We start from the raw sequence: 17,349 nt of genomic DNA, 5'->3' as shown, positions 1-17,349 counted from the left end.
CATGTGTCCCCTTCCTTTTGAACCTTTCGCCCACCTGCCACCCCTCTAGGTAGTCACAGAGCCCTGGTTTTGAGTTCCCTCCGTCATACAGCAAATTCTTACCTTTTTTAGAGGGAAAGTGTCAGCATTGTGCCAAAGATGTTGCCAGACCACTATGAAGGAGAGTGGAATATCTTTTAGGATCCTGCCTACCTCTTACCAAGCAGGGCATGGCAACCCACTCCAGTATTCTTGCTTGGAGAAACCCATGGACAGAGGAGCCTGGTGGGCTACAGTCCATGGGCTTGCAAAGAGTCGGACACGACTAAACAACTGGGCATGCATACATGCATACCTCTTACTGCCCCACCTGTCACCTGCTACCCTCAAACCATTCTGTGCTGACTGCCAGCCCTGCTACTGAGCATTTTCAGTTCATCTAATCAATCAAGATTAATTACCCAAACAGAAGGTAGTAATAGTAATAATGGCTCCTAAACCCCAATACACATAAAACTATGAGTTCAAGAAAGCTTTTCATGGGGTCTTCCATAGTGGTAAGACTCTCAGCTTCCAATGCAAGAGGCATGGGTTTGATCCTTGGTAGGGGAACTAAGATCCCATATGCTGCACGGTGTGGCCAAAGAAGAAAAACAAAACCAAAAAAAGAAAAAAGAAAACTTTTCACAAAAGACAAAAGGCATATGAAGACAGTGATATATAGTATGTGTGTGTTTCCCACTATCGTACTGGCCTCCATTTTACTCTGAAATTATATCCTTCTCACTATTTCCTTATTAAAATATTCCTTCTTCTGCTTTAATGATGAGGCAATGAAAATAGATGGTTATTACATTCAAAAATTGTTTTTATTTGTCAAAGTAAAAAGGTCGGCATCCCAATGATGATGCTCCTCCCTCCCTCTTTTCTAAAATTTTACAGATTCCCAAGCAGTGGAGTCACCGTTTCACATTACAAGTTAACTGACTTTTGTTCCAAAGATTCCTTCTGCAAAGTAAAACACCTGAAGCCTCATCAATCTCCCCTGAGAGTAGTCGTTTGATTTATTTAGTCTCTTGAATAGAAACTAGTCCAATGCTGAGGAGTAATCTATGGTTTATCATCTTGTAGAACTTGCCTGTTACTGTAAAGAGCTAAACACATAAATGTGTCAGGTTTTGTGGATGTGACTTACTGGTCACTTCCAGTTGTACTTTGCCCTAATTGTTATTGATGAAACCTGGGGCTGTTGTGGTTTAAAGCTATGTAAATCAAGTCTAGAAATACCCTGGTTCTGAGGATGAGAATAAAATAATTTATTCTAAACCTTTAAGCACCAAAATGAGCATAAATGTCATGTTTTCATCTTCCATAAATTCATTAAGCTACTTAAACTGTGAGATAATACAAAAGTATGTAGGTGTTTTTTAAACATATTTCTAGAGAAACATTAAGGTGCCAATGGAAACACTTCTCAGTTGGGAAGATTGTTGGGCTGACTTTGGCCTTAGCTCTGTCATTGATTAGCTATGGATCCTTGGTCAAATCACGCGATCCTTCTAAGCTCCAGTTTCATTGTTTTACCTTTGGACCCTTTCCAAGGCCTCTTTCAGCTCTAAAATTCTTTGTCCTTAACCTCTGACATCAAGATTTTTTTCATTTCAGTTAGCAGCAGTTGATGGTGTGAAAGTAGAGAATTTTTTTTCTTCTAGTTTTTCTTCTAGTTTTATTCATTATTATTATTCCATTGACTTAAAGTGCTGTATAAGTTTAAGGTATATAGCATAATGATTAAACTTACATTTATCATGAAACGATTACCACAGTAAGTTTAGTGAACATTCATCAATTCATATATGCACAGCATTAAAGAGATAGAAAACATTTTTTCCCCTATCATTATGTTTTAGTTTAGTGAACATCCAACATTTTATATATGAACAGCTTTAAAGAAGTAGAAAAAAAATTTTTCCTTGCGATGAGAACTGTGAGGATTTACTCTCTTAACAACTTTCATATATAAATACAACCGTGTTAGTTATATTTATCATGTTGTACATTTCGTCCCTAGTGCTTATTTGTCTTATAACCAGAACTTTGGCCCTTTTGACCACTGTCCTCCAGTTCTCCCTCCCTCTGCCCTCTACCTCTGTAACCACATACTTGATTTCTTTTCCTATGAGCTTTTTTGTTGGCTTGTTTGTTTTTGAAGTCTGACTGACTGACTGACTAACAGCACCATGTTAGTTCTAATACACGACATAGTGATTTGATATTTCTATGTGTTTTTAAGTGAGCTTCCCTGGTGGCTCAGACGGTAAAGAATCCTCCTACAGTGCAGGAGACCTGGGTTTGATCCCTGGGTTGGCGCGATCCCCTGGAGGAGGGCATGGCAACCCACTCCAGTATTCTTGCCTGGAGAATCCCCATGGACAGAGGAGCCTGGTGGGCTACAATGTATGAGGTTGCAAAGAGTAGGACACCACTGAGCGACTGAAAACAAGCACAGCACATGTTTTTAAATGATCACTATAATAAGTGTCCTATGGTGCCGTTCTAAGATACTACACAATTATTGACTATATTCCCCATGCCCTACATTTCATACCTGTGACTCATTGATTTTGTAACTGGAAGTTTGCACCTCTTAATTTCCCTGATCTTTCTCTCCCCCTACGCCACTCCCCTCTGGGAACCACCAGTTTGTTCTCAGTAATCCATGACTGTTTCTGTTTAGAATGTTTGTTCATTTTACTTTTTTAGATTCAACATATAAGTGAAATCGTACAGTATTTGTCTTTCTCTGTCTGACTTATTTCACTTAGTGTAATACTCTCTAGGTCCATCCATATAGTCACAAATAGCAAGATTTCATTCTTTTTGATGACTGAGTAATATTCCATTTTGTGTGTGTGTGTGTGTGTGTGTGTGTGTGTGTGTGTGTGTGTGTGTGTGTCACACCGCATCCATTTATCTGTTGATGAGCACTTAAGTTGGTTTCATATCTTGGCTATTGTAAATAATGCTGCACTTAACATGGGGATGCATATATCTTTTCAAATTAGTGTTTTTGTTTTCTTTGAATAAAGACCTAGGAATGGAATTGCTGGATATTATGGTAGTTCTATTTTTAAATTTTTGAGGAATCTCCATATTGTTTTCCATTGTGGCTACACCAGTTTACATTCTCACCAACAGTGCCTGCTGCTGCTGCCGCCAAGTCGCTTCAGGTGCGTCCGACTCTACGCGACCCCATAGACAGCAGCCCACCAGGCTCCCCCGTCCCTGGGATTCTCCAGGCAAAAACACTGGAGTGGGTTGCCATTTCCTTCTCCAATGCATGAAAGTGAAGTCACTCAGTCGTGTCTGAGGGTTCCCTTTTCTACACATTGTAGCCAGCACTTATTTGTTATCTTTTTGATAAAGTCAGTCAGGTATGAGATGAGAATTTCTTTAAAAGCAGTTTCAATTTGCTGTTTTCATTTGTTAAAGAATCTCTGCTTGCTTCTTCCTTAAGCTTAAGTTTTTTCAAAGAATCATGTATTAGACAGCATGATAAAATAATTTATCACAAAATTGATAATAATATTACATTTTTTTTTCTTTTTTTTTTTTTTTAAATTATTATTATTTTTTTTTTCCAGTGGGTTTGTCATACATTGATATGAATCAGCCATGGATTTACATGTATTCCCAATCCCGATCCCCCCTCCCACCTCCCTCTCCACCCGATTCCTCTGGGTCTTCCCAGTGCACCAGGCCGGAGCACTTGTCTCATGCATCCCACCTGGGCTGGTGATCTGTTTCACCATAGATAGTATACATGCTGTTCTTTTGAAATATCCCACCCTCACCTTCTCCCACAGAGTTCAAAAGTCTGTTCTGTATTTCTGTGTCTCTTTTTCTGTTTTGCATATAGGGTTATCGTTATCACCTTTCTAAATTCCATATATATGTGTTAGTATGCTGTAATGTTCTTTATCTTTCTGGCTTACTTCACTCTGTATAATGGGCTCCAGCTTCATCCATCTCATTAGGACTGGTTCAAATGAATTCTTTTTAATGGCTGAGTAATATTCCATGGTGTATATGTACCACAGCTTCCTTATCCATTCATCTGCTGATGGGCATCTAGGTTGCTTCCATGTCCTGGCTATTATAAACAGAATAGAAAGCCCAGAGATAAATCCACGAACCTATGGACACCTTATCTTTGACAAAGGAGGCAAGGATATACAATGGAAAAAAGACAACCTCTTTAACAAGTGGTGCTGGGAAAACTGGTCAACCACTTGTAAAAGAATGAAACTAGAACACTTTCTAACACCATACACAAAAATAAACTCAAAATGGATTAAAGATCTAAATGTAAGACCAGAAACTATAAAACTCCTAGAGGAGAACATAGGCAAAACACTCTCCAACATAAATCACGGCAAGATCCTCTATGACCCACCTCCCAGAATATTGGAAATAAAAGCAAAAATAAACAAATGGGACCTAATGAAACTTAAAAGCTTTTGCACTACAAAGGAAACTATAAGTAAGGTGAAAAAACAGTCCTCAGATTGGGAGAAAATAATAGCAAATGAAGCAACAGACAAAGGATTAACCTCAAAAATATACAAGCAACTCCTGCAGCTCAATTCCAGAAAAATAAATGACCCAATCAAAAAATGGGCCAAAGAACTAAACAGACATTTCTCCAAAGAAGACATACAGATGGCTAACAAACACATGAAAAGATGCTCAACATCACTCATTATTAGAGAAATGCAAATCAAAACCACAATGAGGTACCGTTACACGCCAGTCAGGATGGCTGCTATCCAAAAGTCTACAAGCAATAAATGCTGGAGAGGGTGTGGAGAAAAGGGAACCCTCTTACACTGTTGATGGGAATGCAAACTAGTACAGCCGCTATGGAAAACAGTGTGGAGATTTCTTAAAAAACTGGAAATAGAACTGCCATATGACCCAGCAATCCCACTGCTGGGCATACACACTGAGGAAACCAGATCTGAAAGAGACACGTGCACCCCAATGTTCATCACAGCACTGTTTATAATATTACATATTTTATAAAGTAGTGATTTTGACTGACTGTACATGCTATGAAATTTATTACCCTTCATCCCACTGCCAGCTTCCCAAACTCTGGGTTTCCTTGTAGAATTCACATGCATTAAGGAGCATAAATTTAAAGACCTACTTTGAGGGTGAAACTTGAAACTTTTCAAGTATGCCAGATACAATCTCTGTTTCAATTCCATGTGACTGTTGAATTTGTAAACACTGACTCTCAATGTCAGTACAATTGGTAAACAGCAGAAAAGGGTCACGACTTTATGATGTCAGGCAACCACTTATGAAATTTGACTCTTAAAATCGTTTCTATTTTTGAAGTATCTAAGTGTTTCTTTTTGGGTATACACATAGCTCAATAGCTCAACTGTCAGATAAAAAGTATGGTCTTTCAAATGGCTTTTCCTCCTAATACACTGGTGTATAATATTCTCCTCTGTCATGTAAATATATCAGTTTTCTTCTCTCTACTGGTTCACAGAAGAGTGCCTGAAATGACCAGGGAGGAATGTGGGATATGTCTGTAGGCTTTAAAAGCTGGTAGTATCTCAGTGATCATAACCTGGTCTTAAATATGTTCTTAGCACATTGTTGATTGGGGGATTTTTGCAGAAACGAATCCCTGTGGCCATAATACACAATATGTAAGTCTCCAGTTAATAACGTGTTGAGTAAGAATGGGCCTGGTATTGGTAAGCATGGGCCTGGGATCATAAGATCCTGGGTCCACCACTTATGAGACTGTGGATGGATGACACCACCTCTCCATTTACATTTTCTTAAAAACTTTTAAGATATGTACAGAAAAGTGTACATGTCATGTGAGTATAGCTCTGTGATTTTTTTTTTTTTTTTAACAAACCAGACACACTCATGTAATGGGCACATTCACATCCAGAAACAGGACGTTAGAACACCTAGAAGTTGGGCTGCGTTCCCTTCTGGATACAGCTCCCTAATCCCTACCAAAGATAGCTGCTGTCCTGACTTCTGAATAGATTAGTTTTGCCTCTTTTTGTACTGAGAAGGACTAAGTACTGGGACTTCCCTGGCAGATCCAGTGGTTAAGACTTTGCCTTCTAATGTAGCGAGTGCTGATTCGATCCCTGGTTAGGGAGCTAAGATCCTACGTGCCTTGTGGCCAAAAAAACCAAAAAACGTAAAGCAGAACAATATTGTAACAAATTCAATAAAGACTTAAAAAATTATCCACATCAAAAAAAAATCTTAGAAAGTACTGAGAATAATTGAAATTGCTCAACGTGTTCTTTTCTCATATTAGGTCTTTCACTCCACATTGATTTGTGAGATTACACCTGCATTGCTGTGTGTAGCTGTAGATCGTTCATTCTCATGGCTTTGTCGTAGTCCATTGTTTGAATCTACTCATACCTTCTACTGCTGAAGAACATCTGTATTTGTAGACATGGCTACTATGACTAGTTTTGCTATAACCATTTTTTGCCAAACCACTTTGTTTATGAGTTTGAGTGTAGGTAGGTGGCGCTAGTGGTAAAGAACTTGCCTGCCAATGCAGGAAACTATACACATGGGTTCCATCCATGGGTCGGGAAGATCCTCTGGAGGAAGACATGGCAACCCACTCCGGTATTCTTGCCGGGAGAATTCCATGGACAGAGAATCCTGGTGGGCTGCAGTCCATGGGGTCACAGAGTCAGACATGACTGAAGTGGCTTAGCACACACGCTCACATACCCGGACGTAGAACTTCTGAGTTGTACGGAGCTGTGTTCCGCTTCAGAAGATCATGTCAGCACTGTGGGAGCTATGATTACTCTACATTCGTGCTAATACTTACTGTTGTTTATATTTAGCCATCCTGATGAGTACGTGTTTTAAAAATTGGGGATAATAGATTGTACCTTGAAAGGTTGTTGTGAATTCAGTTAAGGTGTTTCTCTTTGCTATCCAATATTGGACTCTTCCTTCAAACCATGGCCGTGGACAACCCTTCTGGGCTTCCATTTCCTAGACTGTAAATGAGACTATTGAGCTATAAATAACCCTTCATGTCCTTTTATTTCTAATAATGCTAAGCTCCATAGTTGTAGATGCTTTGAAGGTACAGCACTAGTGAGAACAGATTTCACTATCACTTAAATCTTAGTACATGAGCAATTGCACACCTCTGCATAGGATTGGTCCAAGTGCTGGTCCCCTTGCCTGTCAGTGAGCAGTGCACTTCCTCCCCCAAATTCCAGGTTGCATGTATTAGGTAGGACATGGTACTGACAAACTCACACCTGGGTGAGTAGGCTTGAAGCATTGCCACCCCCCACCCAAGCCCCTGCCAGAATATTCTCTAGGAAGGGAGTAACCCCACTCCTCACTTCGTCTCTCTAGAGGGTTGCTATTGATTGCATTGAATCAATCATCAAGTTTATTTTTGTCATCAATTATATTACTGGTCTTGTGCTGGATAGGAGCTTTGGATAGAAAAGATGTATGGCCTGTCTAGGAGACCAAAATCCTCAGAAGAGTGTGATGGCTAAGATGGTGGGCTCAAGGGACTTCCTTGGTGGTCCAGTGGTTAAGACTGTGCTCCCAATGAGGGGGTGCAGGTTGGATCCCTGGTGAGGGAACTAAGATCTCACATGCCATATGGCATGCTACAAAAAAAAAAAAAAAAAAAGCTGGTGGACTCAAAGAGTTAGACAGTCTGGATTTTTATTTCTTTATTGCTACTCTGTGGCTGCTGCTGTTACCCACATTGAGAATTTAATAAAGTCTGACTCCAGAACCCCAATTTCCTAACTATGTGACCTTACTCTTCAGCAAGTTTAATTTCCTTATCAAAAAAAAAAAAAAATGAGGATAACAAAAACACCTAGCTCCCAGGAATGCAGTGAAGTGAGATTGTTTATGTGAAGTAGCAGGGTGTCCAACCCATAGTGAATATGCAGTGGCTTATTGTTGTTTTGTTGTTTTATGATGGAAAGAATCATTTTAAACTTCCCATGGGGTGGATAATAGGATTGTGGAGAGGAGGTTGCTGTTAAATAAGTGAAGGTTTCATTTATGATTTTAGGTCCTGTCTGCAGCGTGTGTGTCTCATCTTTTGGAGCGAGAGCCGTGACAATCTTCAGTGGCTTCCTGGTGGCAGGAGGCCTGATGTTGAGCAGTTTTGCCCCCAATATCTACTTTCTGTTTTTTTCCTATGGCATTGTTGTAGGTAAGAAATCTGGTCACTATGATGCTTTTCTAAGCTTTGAGAGTTAAATGTCGTTTTAATGAATGACGTTAATGTAAGGAGTGAAAATGCTCAGGAATAATTCACTTTCAACCACCACTTCACCAAAAATTGTTGCTTTAATGAAATGCCCACCCAGTGAATTACAGTATGTCAAGGGATACTTGTGTCTTAACAGTGCACATTATATTTTTTGCAAGGCATGGGAAGGGTTTTTTTAATTTTAGCACTTGTCTCTTTAGCACAACAAAGGAAAAGAGAGAGGGAAGAGTGAAACTTCGATGTCACTGACACCTGCCACTTTTCACTGATGTAGGAAGTGGTCCCTTTCATATCGGTTGGTTGAACAGGGCTGTGTTGAACCGTTTGTGTTCGCAACATCCTGCTGTTCCGCAGTAGCTGTCACCAGGGCCTCAATCACAAGGTCATAGCAGAAGTAAAGAGTAGATTTTAAAGCACATCATAATAATGATTGTTTTTGTGAAAGATAAGGTATGAGCAGACAAAACCGAGTGGTTAATGATGATCTTCGTTATAGGAGAGGAAAGGGTACAGGACTCAGGGCCTGAGAACACTGACAGTTTTGGGGGGAATACTTTTGTGATGTATTGTACTTGTTGTATTCTGTGTTGAACATTGGCAGACTTACGATTCCAAGGAGCTGTTGGCAGGGAATTTTTTAAAAAACACCAGCTTTCAACGTTTCTTCTGAATGTCTGAAAGACTTATTTTTCCTTCTAAAGATTAAAAATGTATTTTGTAAACCAGATAGTCACTTTCAAATGTATCATCTCTGTAAATCCAAATGTTCAGCTATTAGATTTTTTAAAAACAATACACCAGTGTTATATAAATTGGAGGGGAATCACAGTTGAAATACAGTGTAGGCAGAAGTTGTTCTAGTTTTTCATATTCAGTTTGAACAAATAGAAATGTGTATTAGTCACATAGAAATATTTTATTATTCATTTATTTCTTAATTTTGGCCATGCCACACAGCCTGCAGGTTCTTAGTCTCCTGACCAGGGATGGAACCTGGGTTCTCACCAGTGAAATGTGAAGAGTCCCAACCACTGGACCACCAGGGAATTCTTTAAATATTATATTTTAGATTGTAAAAATATTATTATCTAGTAAAATGTAATTGAATATTTGTTTAAGTAATGAAATGGTTAAGAAATGATTTGAGTTATAATCAGAGGAACATAAGTTATGCATCTATAGGAAGATTGACATTTTCCAAAAGAAATTCCAATAAAAGGTTAAACAACCTCAAACATTTGATGTAAAGAATGGGTTATTCCTGATTAATATGTTTTTGCTTTACTGTCAGAAAAGTTACAACGCATTTGATAAATGTATGTTAAGAGCCTATTTTCTAGACAGGAGTTCTGTAGTACTGTCTATATGACATTGGTTCAGAAGTGGTGCCAAAATCCTTAGAACACAGTGTATTTGGGTGGAGGAAGATGTGCCTGCCAATGCTGACACAGCTAGTTAATAGGAGGAGAGGCTGCAAGGGAATAGACTGGAACAGGGGGAAGATCTCATCACTACATGTGGCAACAAAGCAAAGAGCGCAGCTGGGCTGGACATGACCCAGACAGGGGCTGTAGTTAAGGATTTTGGTGTTTAAAGATTTCAGGGACAAATTCCAGCAAAATGGCTGGTTTGAATCAAACCTGAAAGAACCTAATTTTGTTGACAACCAATATTCTTCTTTTTCACATAGGAATATTTCCCTAATAATAAATGATGGAAATAATAACCTCTAATATTTGAGTTCATACTGTGTGTTCAGCTCTGTGCTTTATATGCTTCCCTGGTGACTCAGTGGTAAAGAATCTGCCTGCCAAACAGGAGATAGGGTTCGATCCCTGGGTCAGGAAGATGCCCTGGAGAAGGACATGGCAACCCACTCCAGTATTCTTGCCTGGGAAATCCCATGAACAGTGGAACCTAGCAGGCTCCATGGGGTCACAGAGAGTCAGATATGACTTAGTGACAAACACCACCAACAACAACTGTACCCGAAGCTCTGTGCTTTATATGGTCTCATTCAGTCTTCATGTGAACACATTTTACAGAGAGGGAAAGTGAAGCTCAATGAAGTGAGATTACTAACCAAAGCTGCAAATCAGGGAGACTTGGGGTTAAACCCATTCAGTCTGACATCAGGTCCTGGCCTTTTTTACATGTTTGTGATTGTTTTTAATGCTTTTAGAACTCTTAAGGTTTACTTTGAATTTAACTCCAAATACTCAAATTCTACTCAGATCATAATCTAAATAAGCAGGTTACTTAGTTCTTTGAGAACAGGTTATATGTGTGATATTTTATATTACCTATTCACTGTAGTGTTTATTACAGTTTAAACTGGTACATGCAAATATGATCATCTCTGGTGTAAAATTTGAAAGTATTCATTGAATAGTCATCTTGAATTCTTTTCTAAAATCATGAAAATAAAAATATTGCTATTTGTGTATGGACATTAGATGACTCCTTGTAGGACAAACCCCTTTTAACATAGAAAATTAAATCATTATGTTATTGGTATGATTTGGGCATTTTCTCCAAAATTTTGGACTAAGCATTTAAAATTTCATGGGGTTTTACTGTCTCACATGATTTCAGAGTTAAGGTATAGCCTTTGTGACTACATATCCAAAGCTGTCACTGACTTAAAAAAATGATCTAAAGTGTGTGACACCACAGTATTTGTATTGCCACAGATAAAAATGAATTTTTAAAAAGAAAAAATATGAGTGTAGGTTGTCCAAGATTTTATGTGCATTTGATTGTGTTGGAAGCATATCTAAGGGTGTATAGAAAGACAGAGACAAAATTAACTAACCCCTATAATTAAATTTCAAATTTTCTGTGGCAATGGAAAGAGCTTTATCAACCAGTACAACTGATTTTGATTTGGCTAATGGTGTTGGAACCTTTCACTAGCTAATCCTGTCCCCTCTCCTCCATGAACCTATGATCTTCTATTCATTAGATAGGATTTGAGGCTTTTCTTAATTAACTCTGGGCTTCCCTGGTGGCTCAGACAGTAAAGAGTCTGCCTGTAATGCAGGAGACCGGGGTTTGATCCCTGAGTCAGGAAGATCCCCTGGAGAAGGAAATGGCAACCCAGTCCAGTATTCTTGCCTGGAAAATCCCATGGACAGAGGAGCCTGGCCAACTACAGTCCATGGGTCACAAAGAGTCGGACTTGACTGAGTGACTTCACTTTCGCTTTTTGATTTACTCTACTGGCTGCTGGTGGTGGTGGACTTGCAGATCTTCCACGTGGCTTTCTCCACTATGATAACTTTTACTCCCCTGGGCAAACAGCAATGTAGAAAGAAGGTTATGCCACATATCATGTACATGGGCTTCTCACTTGGCACCAGTGGTAAAGGGCCGCCTGTCAATGCGGGAAACACGAGAGACTCAGTTTTGATCCCTGGGGCAGGAAGTTCCCCTGGAGTAGGAAATGGCAACCTACTCCAGTATTCCTGCCTGGAGAATTCCAGTGACAGAGGAGCTTGGCAGGCTGCAGCTCATAGGCTTGCAAAGAGTCGAACATGACTGAGCACCCTCAAGCGCCCACACTGCTGTTGAACCTGTAAGCACCTTACTGCTCCAGTTAAATATTAGGAACTGGGTAAATAACTGTATGATGTGCCCATGGACTCAGTAGACTCACTGTGAGCAAGACCAGGGCCGTGATCCCATATATTCCCTGGCTCCCATGAGATCCCATTCTAAGGGGAGGCCAGTGTCTCAGGCCCCTAGCTAACAGTGACAGTTCATTTCCTGTGTCCTACCCTGCTCAAAGGCATCCCACTTTCTCTAGTGTATGATATCTAAATAAGTGATTGTAGTTCCCTTCGGGGAATGATCCAAGATGTTATTATCTCTATATTTGTCCTAGTGTTTTTTGCAATGTCTTTTCTTCTGGGATCCTGGCCTCTCCTTCACGTCATGGAACCTGGGGCAGAAAACAGGCCTCTGGGGACTTCTCTGGCACTCCAGGGGTTAAGACTCTGTGCTTCCATTGCAGAAGGACAGAGTTCAGTCCCTGGTCGGGGAACTAGGATCCTACATGCAGCATGGCCAAAACAAAAACAAAAACATAGTCACAATTCTGATTAAAAAAAGAGCAAAACAAGCTATGTCTGAAGATTGTATGACTCTGATTTGGCAACAGATTCTGGATCTCTGTGACTAGGAGAAAATTATAAGCTCAGGGAGAGAGCACTGAGCTTCGGGTCAGGAGATACAGGTTCTGTGAGTTTGTGCAAAGCCCTTGATCTCCAATAGTGACTGTCTCCTCATCTGTGAAGGCAAACTAAGAAACCCGCATCACACAGGTCTTGTAAGGACTAGGTGAAATCAAGCAAAATAAAAATAAGATATATAAGAGTGTTGAGTTGGATTTCAATAGCAAAAAATCAGTTGAACTTTCATTTCAATAATTATTTTGTAATTTCCAATAACTTTCAAGTTTTAATTTCAATAATTAAAAAGTCACTCACTGTAGTAATTATTGGACCTCTTTGCTAGTAGATTATTAACAGTTCTTATCATGGTTGACTTCTTTGTGGTTTTGTTAGTAGGCTCAGAGTATAGGGCTCATAGAATATTCGTGGGATAAAGAAATGGGAATTTAATGAACAGTGACACTTTCATCTGTTCCCATTGAAAGCAGAGTATCCAGTTGAAAAGGAAGAGACAGGAAATTATAACACAGTCTAAACTTACAAGTTGAGACTGTATATTATGAATTCCTTTGAAAAAAACAAGAAAGATTCAGTCTAACGATAACATATATTGAGCACCCATTCTGTGCAGTATTCTAAGAATTTTCCTTCATCTGGAATGAACTAGATGGTCTCTTAAGAAAGGCAGTGTGGCATACACAGGAGCAAGCACTAACAAGGGTTGGACCATGGGGGTTAGTCTTATCTTACTCACTTGCTAGCCGCACGGAATACAGACAAGTTACATATTGTTTTCTCATTTTTTGACCTGAACATAACAATAGTATCTACCTTAGAGGGTTTTGTGGATGGATGAGTATTTTGCCGAAAGTTTTCACTTTCGTCTCAGGTTCAAAGGATTTGTTAACAAATAAGCTACTCGTTATATACAAATAAATAATACAAATATTTATTAGAATTATCTAGCTTACTTTCAATATACTAACATTAAAAGAAAAGAGAAATAGAGCAGAGGATGCATCACCAAATTAAGTTTTGACCAACATCCAGAGTTAATCAACGCTGAGAAGTCCCGTGTCACCGCACATCTGGAGTCCCATTGGGAAGGTCCCAGGCAGCGCATCCGCTCCTTGGGTGAGACTTCAGAGATTGTAGTTTGGGGTTCCTGCCTATAATACCAGGGCGGTAGCAAACTGATATAATCATCAATCTGTGACCAAATTGCAGCTCGGTTTTCATGTTAATCCTGTTCATTTTGTTGTGTAAAACTTGGAATGTAGGTAAGCCTGGGGCTCAACAATCACAAGATTTCTCCCCCATCTTATCTATGATGCTGCGAGTCTTGCACTCATAGCAGGCAGTCACTCCCAGTCACTCCCAGGTAGGACAGTATCCAGGCAGGTTAGAAGCAAGGTCAGCGGCCTGCTCTGCTTTGTCTCTGAAACCTAAACAAGACTATTTTTTAAATTTCCCTAACAATGAGTTAATGAAATAAGTATTGGTTAGCATAACCATCATTATCAGTTTTGTGACCTTGGAAAATTATTTACCTCTCTGAGCGGTTCCTTTGTATTTCTTAAGAAATGAGACTAATAAGACTTCACAGAGATATTGTGACTGTTCATGAAATAAAGTGTGTAGAGAGGCCCAAAGGTGTTTAATGCATACTTGTTCCCTTCTTCTTATATTCCTTTCTAAGGAAAGACCTTTCTAAGACCTCTTAGTTTAAGACCACAGCAGTAGCTTTTTGGAACTGGAGAAGCTCTATTGAATCAGAAATATTTGTATAACAGATTAAAATAATATGAAGAAATTAAAGTTATGTAGTATGTTTATAATGTAATATCAAAAATAATACTGACGTGTATTAGTTGGCATAATTCTGTTTTACCATTTTAAAAACCATTTTGAAAATAGAAGATTATCTTGTTTGGTGTTTGTAGCTGGAATAAAATGACAGCTTGCTTGGTTTTCAAGTGGCTCTATGTCACATTGCCAACAAACCCAGTAATTCAGGCTCCTGTTTTCTCAACAGCTTTCCTAAAATCAGGGACTTCCCTGGAGGCACTCCATGCTTCCAGTGCAGGGGATGCAGGTTCCATCCATGCAGGTCGGGGAGCTAAGATCCCACAGGCCGTGCAGCCAAAAAACATAAAACAGAAGCAATACTGTAAGAAATTCATTAAAGACTTTAAAAATGGTCCACATTAAAAAAAAAAATTAGAAAAAAGAAAGTGTAGTGGGAGATGGGGAGGAGTGGGAGCAGGGACCACAATATTCCATTAATGAATTGCTCAAGCTTCTTCCCAATTATTTTGCTTTGCTTTTTTGAAAAGCACAACTCAAAAAATCAATTTCTTGCAGTCTCTTTTCTTCAGATTATACTGATACTTGGCTACCTGATTTACTGTTTTCTTAATAATCTCTTCTCGATTTTGGAAAAATTCAATTTTCTCTTCCTTCATTTTCTTGGTCATGTCTTCATAGTCCATTGAGCTTGAGGAGGGCATAGCCCACATTCATAGACAATCGCATTCTCCTCTAGTGATGGCAAGTTAGGTAACGGTCATTTTCTGGATATTCACTTTAGCAGTTAGAGTTTTATAAGCCTTTTTTGGTTTGTTTGTAATGGTTATGCCATTAAAGATCTCCTTTTGTCTCTCATGGATGTTCAGTTATAATAAGGAACTCTGATTTTTCTAATTAGTCTGAGGCTATAGAGCTATGTAATTTTGTAATACTCAGGTGAAAGCTGAAAAAATATATCAGTATAATGTCTATTTCAGGATATTTTATTATAGTCCAAGCACAGATACTAAAAATATTTTACATTTTTTAATGTCTCTTAATCTTTGCAACTATCCTGTGAGATTGTTTTAAAGATAAGGAAACTGAAAGTCACACAACCAGTAAGTGTTAGAGTTAGGATTTGAATCCATACCTGCTTGATCTCAAACCTGTGCTTTTGACCTGCTAATGTTATGTTCAGAGTACTCATGTTAAGCATATAAAGTTTGTGCTTTAATCAAGCCAGTGTCAAAACCATATGCCTGTATAAAACCATGCCAATCAGAAAGCTAGCCAGTTGCTTACACTTTTTCCATGCAGATGTTTTAGGCTAGAGGCATAACCAGTAATTGCATTTGGATGCTCTAAACTTATTTATCTTTTTTAGCATCTGAAGTTCCATTTTCACAAATTCATTTCTAGAAGTAGATATTTCTGGAATACTATATGCAATTGCCTACCTTAACCTTTGATCAAGATGATAAATCCTACTGGCTCAGCTATTTTAAGAGGTGCTCAAATGCTTCTTTCAGAACATGGAGAGGGGGCATTCTCCCAAATGATCAAGAGACAAATCTTTACGCACGGTGACCAGCTGTTCTAGTTTGCCCAGGATGAAGGGTTTTCCAGGATATCAGACTTCTAGTGGCCAAACTGAGAAAGTCCTTGGTTCTACCCCTGACCCCTATTTCACAGGTAGAATCTGGATTCTGTAACTTGACCCTCATCACTTTTGAAGATTGCTGTATTAAAATGAACTAGTACTAAACCTACAAAACCCACTGCAATGTTGTGAAGTAATTAGCCTCCAACTAATAAAAATAAATGAAAAATAAATAAATAAAATGAACTAGTACTAAACCGTTTCCTTTTTGTAAAGATAACACTGCAGGGGGAAATTTTCATATGTAAATACAGGGGCTTGATAGATGTCCGTTAAGTTAGGTATATTCAAAGATATGTATATAATGAAAGAATATTTTAAAATAATTCATAGACAATTTTCAAAATGTGTGCACAGTTTCCAATATTTTGTTGCTTGTCCTCCTAAAATAAATGAAAATTCCATTCAGTTATATAGTCTTCTGATATACATATCTCTTATCAGTTTAGTTGGTCTGGGTGTTTTTTAGTTGTAGATAAGGACTAAGAAAACTGAAGGGGACTTCCCTGGTGGTGCAGTGGCTAAGACTCCATGCTCCCAGTGCAAGGAGATGAGGTTTGATCTCTGGTCAAAGATACAGATCCCAAGTGCTGCAACTAAGATGCAGAACAACTAACTAAATAAATATAAAATTTTTTTAAATTTAAGAAAAATGAGAAAATGAGGCTGTTTAGTATGATTTGCCCAGACCATCACCCCATAATGCATACAAGTTGTAAATCTTTTTTCCAAACCATATAATTCTAATTCTATATTTCTAATGATTCTATCCTATTACATGAATTATTGTGAAATAAAATAATCTTTAATATTTTTTAAGCTAAGATGTTTCTGGCCTAACTTAAAAAAATCAGCACACTTTAGTTGGAAAGCAGACATAAGATACTTTTTAAAATATATATATTCACATATAAGCATGCATGAATATAGTTTGTGTATGTTTGTTATATGAATAGAGAAAATGAGACAAAGAGAGGAAGAGAAAAATGCAAGAGTGACAGCCAGAGTAAGAATAGATAGAAATGGTTGAAATTAGCCAATGTGACTTCAAATTGGGAATTCAAATAAAGTTGATGGGAAAAAGAAGAAGAATAACTTTAACACTCTGTGCCAGGCTCAGACCTGGAACCAGGATGCTCAAATGAATAAGACACAGCCTGCCCTCAGGTAGTGGCTTGGCTCATTTCTAGTTGGGGGAAGAGACTTGTGAATATGTAACTTGTAACACAGTAAAATAAGTGCACTAATAAAATGGAAGCAACGTTCAGTGCAGGTATAGTACATCGGGGGGTGGGGGCATAGAAGAAGGCTTCATGCAGGAATTGGTGCTTGAGCTGTCTTCAAGGGCAGGTGGGATGTGATCAGGTGGGCACAAGTGGGAGGAGTGAGGATGGTGGGAGGACATT

General features: G+C 38.7%; 1 protein-coding gene across 2 annotated transcripts in view; it reads left to right on the top strand.

Annotated features, from left to right (window-relative positions):
• SLC16A9 (solute carrier family 16 member 9) overlaps positions 1 to 17,349 on the top strand; it is a 75,228-nt gene that overhangs the window by 41,656 nt on the left and 16,223 nt on the right. The window contains exon 3 of one of the 2 annotated variants that reach the window (XM_043926684.1): positions 8,114 to 8,257. The exons of the other annotated variant lie outside the window; for it this stretch is intronic. Within the exon in view, the coding sequence (XP_043782619.1) occupies positions 8,114 to 8,257 (144 nt within the window). The remainder of the gene's footprint in view (positions 1 to 8,113; positions 8,258 to 17,349) is intronic. 2 annotated transcript variants of the gene reach the window in all.

The sequence above is a fragment of the Cervus elaphus genome, chromosome 15 (assembly GCF_910594005.1).
Source record: "Cervus elaphus chromosome 15, mCerEla1.1, whole genome shotgun sequence".
In the NCBI taxonomy this organism is placed as follows: domain Eukaryota; kingdom Metazoa; phylum Chordata; class Mammalia; order Artiodactyla; family Cervidae; genus Cervus; species Cervus elaphus.
This window is presented reverse-complemented; position numbering and strand designations above follow the sequence as displayed.